Source organism: Poromitra crassiceps, assembly GCF_964638095.1.
Source record: "Poromitra crassiceps genome assembly, chromosome: 5".
Lineage (NCBI taxonomy): Eukaryota > Metazoa > Chordata > Actinopteri > Beryciformes > Melamphaidae > Poromitra > Poromitra crassiceps.
The window spans coordinates 58,829,782-58,839,671 of record NC_139642.1 but is presented as its reverse complement, the minus strand read 5'-3'; the positions used below and the strand labels follow the sequence as shown (position 1 = coordinate 58,839,671).

General features: G+C 44.6%; 1 protein-coding gene across 1 annotated transcript in view; it reads left to right on the top strand.

Moving 5' to 3' along the window:
• Window positions 1-220: 220 nt before the first annotated feature.
• abcg1 (ATP-binding cassette, sub-family G (WHITE), member 1) overlaps window positions 221-9,890 on the top strand; it is a gene marked incomplete at both ends in the record, with an annotated part of 22,791 nt that continues 13,121 nt past the window's right edge. Inside the window, 3 exons of the mRNA XM_083636937.1 lie at window positions 221-283; window positions 1,747-1,875; window positions 3,011-3,131. Of these exons, the coding sequence (XP_083493063.1) occupies window positions 221-283; window positions 1,747-1,875; window positions 3,011-3,131 (313 nt within the window). The remainder of the gene's footprint in view (window positions 284-1,746; window positions 1,876-3,010; window positions 3,132-9,890) is intronic.

The window sequence follows — 9,890 nt, the reverse complement described above, 5'->3', positions numbered from 1 at the left end:
ACCTACACTCATGTCCATCTGGATGCTTTATATTGTCTGTGAACTGTCATGTCAATAAAGCTCATTGAATTGACTGAGTGTGTGTGTGTGTGTGTGAGAGAGAGAGAGGTGGGGGAGGAGCCAGAGGACGAGAGAGCTAGACCCATGGCTAGACCTAGCAAGGTGGTGATCAGGGGTGTGTGTGTGTGTGAGTGAACGAGTGTCAGCAGGTGTCTCGGCCATGGCCTGTCTGATGGCCGCCTGGTCCGTCCACAACCCCACTGTCACCAACTCCATCATCATGGTGAGTACTGGATTAGAATTACTGAGACCCATACTGGGATATAATGGGCCATACTAGTGGACTATATACTGGGCCATACTGGACTATATTGGGACCAGTGTTGGGGGAAACAACTAACTAGTTTACCAAACTACTAGATAGGCCTGCATCACAATGAAAAATAGTTAAACTACATCTTCATTACTAAAAAATAAATAAAGGCGTGTCAAACTAAAACTACTTTCAAAGAGTAGTTCAACTACATTACAGGAAATCTCATCTTGTTACACAGAGGTCCAACTGACTTGACCTGAGTAAAGTGTAGGTGTGTTTGATGTAGGGACTAGGCAGGCCAAACCTCACTGAGGTTTAGTGTTAGGCCTGAGGAGGTGTTTTAAGGAGAGGATAGGGAGCGCTTGTTGAGGTGGAAGTAGGAAAATGGTAGCCTACATTTCTAGGTAAAGCTTGAAATTCATATTTGATCATAGACATCTTGTTCAAAAAGTACAGCTGATTTTAATCAAATAGCAGGTGATTCTCATTAAATGACAACCATGCAATGAGCTGTGGGGCTGTGCCATATTATATGGCAGATATATAATATATATTATATGGCAAAACATGAAAATGTTAACTACTGAAAAAGCTACTGAGATTTGAATGGAACTACTGCAAATGATAGTTAAACTAGTAACTGAACTGCATGTAGTTAACTACTCGCCAACACTGGATATTTACTTCCATATACAGTCCAGTCTGCAGTCATGTTGTGTATGTGGGACAAGTGTTGTTGTTGTTGTTGTGTGTGTGTGTGTGTGTGTGTGTGTGTGTGTGTGTGTGTGTGTGTGTGTGTGTGTGTGTGTGTGTGTGTGTGTGTGTGTGTGTGTGTGTGTGTGGGGCGGTGTTGTGTATGTTGGATGCTCTATATAGGACGCTAATCTGTTTCTATACAGAGACTCCGAGGTAACTGTGGGACAGTCACAGAGCTTATCCCCAAACTACACACTACTGTGTGTGTGTGTGTGTGTGTGTGTGTGTGTGTGTGCGTCTGTGCGCATGCTTCCGTAGTGACTTGATTGATAATAGAGGTTAGATTCTCAGACCGACCTGACCGATCGTCAATTTTTGTAAAACAGCCCTACAAGGCAATTAAATATCATGACATTATTATTGAATTTTGTGCAAGAGCAGGCACGTGTGCTCCACCACCTACATGTGGATTCACGCTCAGGTTCAGTAACTCCGGACTTGGACTCAGGTACTGTATTGGGGACTCGACTTGGACTGAGTCTTTGGTGACTCAGACTCGAACACTGGGGACTCAAGACTCGTCATGGAGTCAAGATGTAGTGACTACAAGTCACTATATCTATATACAAGTGTCAACGGACACCACGTTGAGAACCACTCTTCTAACATTAACCTCAGTCCTTCCTTCTTTCCTACCTACGCAACCCCCCCCCCCCCCCCCCCCCCTCCCACAGAACACCAATGGGCCCCCGGACCTGATGTTGGACCCCCGGGCGGTGTGTGTGGACGAGGTGGTTATCAAGCAGCACGGTGGAGGCAGGCAGCAGGGTGGGAGGGGCCAGCAGACCCCCCTGCTGAAGAAGGTGGACAACAACCCTTAAAAAAAAAAAAAAAGTTGCCGAGTACATTTTGCTTATTTAACCCTTTTTACCCAGAGATCCCGCAATATTGGTGTAAAGAAGTGTAAAGAAGCTCCACCATTAGGCCCCCTCTGAACTTTTACACAGAACCAAGCAGCCCCGCCATACTTCAGTCTGCTTATAGATAGCATCCACCCCTCCCGGAGTGTGCTTTTAGCATCCACCCCTCCCGGAGTGTGCTTTTAGCATCCACCCCTCCCGCATTGAAAGGAGGCGTGAACCACGGGCGTTAAGCGTATCTTTATTAGCTTATCTCTATTAGTCTATTTAACGAGAAACTTTCAATATTTCGTCTGATTGACTTTATGGATCACAGAGGCAGCATCATTTAATTGAAACCTTTATTTATCCCCGTGTGGAGATTCAGGAAAATGTATGTCTTCTAATGCATGTAAAAATGTAAATGCAAATGTATGTATTATAATGCATGTATTACACAAGCTACAGGTAACACGAGGCTTTCTTACCTTTGGTTCCAGTTTTTTGTAAAGCATATTCCCATGTTGTGAAGTAGCCTAATTGAGGACTCCGAGCAGCTGAAGATGGCGAGTTCTGCCTCCGGCTGAAGGGTTATTTTGTAGGCCTTAGAGTACCAATCAAATATTTTTGCCCAGAATCCCGTTAGTGAAGGGCAGAACCAGAAGGCATGAGATAGTGTGCCCTCTGACACCAGTCACACAGTGGCGAGACAGAAGGGAAGATCTTGTGTAATTTATCCTTGGAATAGTGAAGAGGGTGAAGCCCCCTACACATGATCCGCGGTAAAACAGCTCTGCGCCCGGCTGTCCCGTTGTTTTCCTATGGGGAGAACGTTGCTGCTCAACTAGGCAGCAACGCTACCCTTGGCATGCTGTGGAACAATGCTTACATCTCTTACAGAAAAAAAACACTTTTTGCATAATTGATTTGTAAACAACATAAATACTGTAAAGCAACTTTTAAATGTAAATAGTGAGTTATATAATTAGTATAGTCAATACCTAATTGTATTCAGACCTTAGCACAAAGCATATATATTGACGCTCTATCTTTAAATGAATGTCCCCATACTATTAATGGGGGTCTCTATATCTGATAGGTGGACAACAACCTGACGGAGGCCCAGAAGTTCTCCTCCTTACCCAGAAGACCCGCCGTCAACATCGAGTTCAGAGATGTCTCCTACTCCGTCCCCGAGGGGCCCTGGTGGAGGAAGAAAGGTATTTATGATGGACCATGTGATGTCACTAAGTAAGGGATCATGTACAGCGCTGTACATTATTCTGCTTATTACACGGCTACTTGCAGTACTACTGTAGTTTGACACAAAATACTGATGTAAAGCTCAAATATAGAAACATAGAAAGATGTTGTAGGAAGCCTCTGATGCAGAAATGAACTTTTGACAATTTTACATTTTTGTAAGCTTTAATAATTAATTAATTATTTAAAAATAATGTATGAACGTATTCCACAATAATGTAATATGCACATGTTCTAAACATTGTAATAATCACATTATTAAGGCATTTTAGTGACTAGAATCTGACAAATCCAGTGCAATAAAACACAGAGATTTTGCTTGAAGGAAGAGTTGGAGGTCGTGTGAGTTATAATAATAATATAATAATAAAAAGATAAAAACACGGGTGTCGCGGGTTCATGCCCCTGTGTTACCTCCAGCTTGGTTGGGGTGGAGGGTTCTGTGTTACCTCCACCTTGCTTGGGGTGGAGGGTTCTGTGTTACCTCCAGCTTGGTTGGGGTGGAGGGTTCTGTGTTACCTCCAGCTTGGTTGGGGTGGAGGGTTCTATGTTACCCCCAGCTTGGTTGGGGTGGAGGGTTCTGTGTTACCTCCAGCTTGGTTGGGGTGGAGGGTTCTATGTTACCCCCAGCTTGGTTGGGGTGGAGGGTTCTGTGTTACCTCCAGCTTGGTTAGGGTGGAGGGTTCTATGTTACCCCCAGCTTGGTTGGGGTGGATGGTTCTGTGTTACCTCCAGCTTGGTTGGGGTGGAGGGTTCTGTGTTACCTCCAGCTTGGTTGGGGTGGAGGGTTCTATGTTACCTCCAGCTTGGTTGGGGTGGAGGGTTCTGTGTTACCTCCAGCTTGGTTGGGGTGGAGGGTTCTGTGTTACCTCCAGCTTGGTTGGGGTGGAGGGTTCTGTGTTACCTCCAGCTTGGTTGGGGTGGAGGGTTCTGTGTTACCTCCAGCTTGGTTGGGGTGGAGGGTTCTATGTTACCCCCAGCTTGGTTGGGGTGGAGGGTTCTGTGTTACCTCCAGCTTGGTTTGGGTGGAGGGTTCTATGTTACCTCCAGCTTGGTTGGGGTGGAGGGTTCTATGTTACCTCCAGCTTGGTTGGGGTGGAGGGTTCTGTGTTACCTCCAGCTTGGTTGGGGTGGAGGGTTCTATGTTACCTCCAGCTTGGTTTGGGTGGAGGGTTCTGTGTTACCTCCAGCTTGGTTGGGGTGGAGGGTTCTATGTTACCTCCAGCTTGTTTGGGGTGGAGAGTTCTGTGTTACCTCCAGCTTGGTTGGGGTTGGAGGGTTCTGTGTTACCTCCAGCTTGGTTGGGGTGGAGGGTTCTATGTTACCTCCAGCTTGGTTGGGGTGGAGGGTTCTGTGTTACCTCCAGCTTGGTTTTTGGTGGAGGGTTCTGTGTTACCTCCAGCTTGGTTGGGGTGGAGGGTTCTATGTTACCTCCAGCTTGGTTGGGGTTGGAGGGTTCGGGTTTTGGGGCAAAAGTCTTTGTATCCAGAGGGCTGTCCCTGCTGGAGCTGAGCCAGCTGCTTTGTTGAACTAAGTCTGTAATGAGTGTCTTTAACAGCTGAGTTTCATGCTGAAGCAGAGATCTCACGCTGCTCTCCCTCGTCGGTTCTGAGGATTAGAGAAGTGGAGTTTCAGTTTTCTTTTTTACCTGTAATTTGGAAGGAGGCGTGCACTTCCAAGTGTGGTCACCCAGGGGGCACCACACTGTATTAATCCGGGCCCCTGACTGTATGCAACTTTATTTTTTATAAATAATTATGAGAGGGGTGCCCTTTTTTCACTTGAGCACCTGCCCCCCAAAATGTAGGACACATGATATAAATAAGAACAAAATCAATTCATGACATAATTATACCTCTCTGATTTTGCTTCAGACAGTCTTTAACATTTTGATTAAAGAGGTTACTGCGGGGCAGGGGAGGACGGTGGGATTAAATCTAGTTAAAGCTGATCATGCAGTTAAAGTGACAGCCAAGAGGCTTAGAGCGGTTACTGCAGGGCGTCTGCATGGTCACGCCCCCTGAAGCTGCACAATCATAAATAGGACTCACTCCACCCGTCTTCAAATCAAAAGCCACTTTTAGTTTGGTGGGACTCCGGCCCCTTGTGTTGTTGTTGTGTGTGTGTGTGTGTGTGTGTGGGGGGGGGGGTATGTGTGTGTGTGTCGGGGGTGTATGTGTGTGTGTGTCGGGGGTGTATGTGTGTGGGGGGGTGTGCTAAATACTGCAATTTGTGCAAAAATCTAATAATCCACACTGTTACGGATGTTCATTTTACTAACTGTCTGGAACCTAATGCAACTGACTCTTTTTTAGGGCTCTACTCAAAATGATGTCAGTCAAATGGGATTTGTCTGTTCAATATGAATATTCAACTATTCTGTTTCTTTTTCTTGTCTTTTTTATAAGACTATCTGACAGCCCATTGGCATGAGCTTGTTTGATTTGTTTTGTCTAATTGGGATTTGGTTTTACAGTATTATTAATAGGCTGATACTATCCTAAAATAGGCGATATATCATGATCTATTGGGCGAAACAATGTAATTCTATGTCAAATCAGACATTCAGCACCCCCGTATAGCCGGAATGGAATGACCCTTGTTTCATAACCACATTTTGTGACTATTCGACTGTGAGCTTGGCAGTCAAATCAGGTTCCTTCGAACGGATCGTCGGATCGTCAACTATTTGGGGGTCACCAAATATCAAAGTTTTGATTCTGATTCTGATTTTTCTTCACACAAGTGAAACAACTCTGCCAATGGGCTGACACATTGTCTTGATGTTGGTGGGCTCATTTCAAGACAGAAATTTCAACGTCTCACTCGTTTTCTTTTTTTATCAAGTGTTCAAGGATTTCCCCCCATTTTCTCCCTAGTTGTACTTGTCCAATTCCCCCCTGCTGTCCCGGCTGTTGCACCACCCCCTCTGCCGATCTGGGGAGAATTGTAGACTCAGTTGTAGCACATGCTTCCTCCAATACATGTGCAATCACCACCACCAGCCAACCTGACAGCGAGGAGTTTCACCAGCAGGACGCAGTGCATTGGAGGATCACGCTGTTCCCCCCAGTTCCCCTCCCCCCGAACAGGTGCCACGACCGGCCAGAGGAGGCGCTCGTGCAACGACCAGGACTCATACTCCACCGGCTTCCCACCCGCAGACACGAGCAATTGTGTCTGTATGGCCGCCTGACCAAGCTAACACAGGGCCTCAAACCTGCGACCCTCGTGCATGACCTGGATACCCAAAGTCCAACTGTGGAGGATTTCAAATCAAGGACAATCTGAGACTTAAGACGCACGTCGCACACACACACACACACACACACACACACACACACACACACACACACACATACACACGTTTCACTGGGAGTGTGTGTGGGTTCAGTGTGTAATGGACACCGGTCCTCACAAAGCCCCTTTCTGCCGTGGCCTGGGAACCTTCTGTCTCCATAGTAACCGGCTGTGTGTGTGTGTGTGTGTGTGTGTGTGTGCGAGTGCACGTACACATACAGTACTCTAAACAGCTGCAGCTATTACAAAGGACATTCCATAATACCCGGTGGCAGAGGTGGAAGTAACTAATTAAAAGTACTTACAAGTAATTACTAGTTATTAGTAATTAGCTTTTTTTGTAGTTGTGTACTTTTTTTTGTTTTATTTTTTAATCAGCAATTGTACTTTTATTTAGGGGCCGTTCATTATTTATGGAAGGGGTCTCTGGAGGAAAATTGGGGAGGGTGATGCATTTAAAAATGTTGTCTCAGGGAGGGTACACTGTTATTAATTTGAGTTTGATTGATTGATTGATAACTTTATTGAAACAATAATAGCAGGTAAGTACAGGACAAACTCAACAGTGACATATTGCTCAAAAGGAATAAAACACAATAAAGCCCGAGGGCTTGTTTCCATTGTGGTCCTTGTGTGTGGGACAAGAGTAGTGAATCTGTGTGCAGGTATGAGCGCGTGTGTGCGCAGGACAAAAACATATACAAACAGATGATATCATTTACCACTCAAATCAAAATTCTAAAACTTTAAGTTAAATTAGATACCTAGTAAAAATGCGTCAATCAATAAATAATAAGATAGAGACCAGCTCATATACTAAGAAGAGGAACCTACCTAGGGATTTAAAAACCCCGCATATTCAGGTGACATTAGAAAAGGAAAATAAAAGGTTTAAGAAAGGAAAAAAATAAAAAGGAAAGTAAAAGGTTTAAGACCACATTTGTGAGCCCACCAGCCATTTTTTCAGGGCAAGCTTAAAAGAGAACCTGGAGTTAAAGGCCGGCTTTACCGTGGGGAATATGAATATATATTAAATCTCACGCCCCTAAGGTTTTCGAATCCGTTGAAATTTTTGAAATTGGTTGTTTCCCGCCAGAGATATCACCAGAAATCCACTCTGTGTGGAGGGGGGGGGGGGTGGTGGAGGGGAGGGGCGGGTGCGGGGACCCGAAATACTACATTTCCCACAATGCACTGGGCTCGCGTGGCCTTCGTTTTCATGCCCACCCCTCAGGCATTTGGCTGATATCAAACTCCAGTAGGTGGCGGTAATGCACATATATGTTTGCCAACCGCCATAAAACTCAAAGAAGAAGAAGAAGAAGAAGGCTTCGACAATAAAAGATACAAAGAAGAAGAAATAAATCGAAAATAAAATTGCCTCCAAATTGCACCAAATGTAAACGGTAGTATATATGTCGGGAGATGTCTTCATAAAAAAAATTTCATGCATTTTAAGGCATTTTCGTAGGAGTTACGCGCATCTGATGTTGTAACTATTTTCTGTAAAAATGTGTAAAAATGGGTACATTGCTCAGCGTTGATTTCGTTACTTCAACTCACCTACTACTAGATGTAAAATTTGACGAGCTTTCCAATGCCGCCAGTCCCGTGTCTTTTGGTGCTTCCGTTCCAGAGATATGGTCTCTTGGCAAGGAGCTATGGAAAGCTAACCTAGCTACAGTATGCTAAGCGGGTGAACAAGATGGCTGCCTTTTGCTTTTCGTCGAGAGCTCTGAAGGGGCGTGGAGGACCTCTAGAGGCGGGACCATGGCTCACAAGACTTGTAGTTCATAGGCTCTCAAGTTCCGCAAGCGGGGAGGGAAGCCGGGTGACGCGTAACGCGTCATCCGGCTTCCCTAAAAATGTGAGAGATGCCTGATAGGTCAGGCAGTGAAGCTCCAATTTCAAAAAATTTCAACGGATTCTAAAACCTTAGGGGCGTGAGATTGATATATATTCATATTCCCCACGGTAAAGCCGTCCTTTAAGTGTCTTAATACTCTCAGGGAGTTTGTTCCATAAAATAGCTGCTGAGTAGGAAAAGGTGCATTTACCCTTTAGGGTTTTAAATTTGGGGGGAACAATGTTGGAGGTGCTTCCTCTTGTGGAGTAGCCATGTACCTCACTGACTTTACAAAAGTAGTCAGTGAGGTAACGAGGAGCCTCCCGTTTAATAATCCTAAAAACCATGCACAATTTAATTTGGGAAACCCTCTCCTCCACTCTGAGCCACCTGAGGCTATGGAAGTGGGAGGGGAGGAGATGGACTCTGGGATGAAGCTTCAGAATAACCCAAATTAATTTATTCTGGGAGGTCTGAAGCCTGTTTTTGAGTTTGGTGGTGATTCCCGTGAACCAAGAGGAGCAAGCATAGTCAAAGTGACATTGAATCAGAGCATTTGCCAAGGTTTCAAGGGCGCTCTTGTCAATGAAAGAAGAAATTCTGGCTAGGAATTTGGTTCTTTGACTAACTTTGGAAATCACTTTTGCGGCCATGCTTTCTCCTGAAAGTTTGTTATCTAAAATACAGCCAAGGTATGTAATCTCCTCCTTGGTGTTAACAACTACGTCACCAACCATGATTTTAAACTCGGGGGACTTTTTTAAATTAAAATTTGACCCAAATAAAATGGCCTCCGTTTTCCCCAGATGAAGTGATAATTTGTTATCTGAGAGCCACTCACTCACACTGTGAAGCTCGCTGCTCAATTTCCTTTCGATCTCCCTCTTGAGTCCAGAGGAGGGTCATACAAATTTGAATGGATCAAATATATACATGTATTTATTTTATTTTATCTATTTATTTAATTTTGCTTCTCGGAATTCAGCAACTATACCCAACAACACCCCTCCTGGCCTCACTTTTTGATGACCCGTGTATCGTTTCTCATGGAAAAAAGAAAAAGAGTCAAAGCCGTCCAGTAGCCTACAAGCGATAGCTGGGCGTGAGAGAGGCAGAGAAACGATCGGTGTGGGGGCAAGGCACCCCAAACTAATTTCTAATAAACATATTGTCCGTTTCCATGCATGAGGTAAAGCATGTCGGGTTTGTCTAATGAATGCTCGTCACTCAATGTAAGGAAATAAGGCTTGATAACTGAACTTCTCTTAAATTTCCAAGAAAGAAAAAGAAACACCTGAATATATTCTGTCAGGGGAAAAGTGGAGGACTGCAGAAACGCCTGTTGGATGAGCGGTGGATGGCAAACGGTGCAACTTTGATATTTCATCTGCACATTGAAGTCTCCTAAATCTGCGAATTCTCTGAATGGTTTTAAAATCCTTCTGAAAAAATTCGTACCGAGTAAGCCAGTGTCTGCTTTTATCACTGTCAAATTCTTACAAATATTTGGATCCAAATAATAAGTATTTTCTGTGTGTGTGTGTGTGTGTGTGTGTGTGTGCGCGTGTGC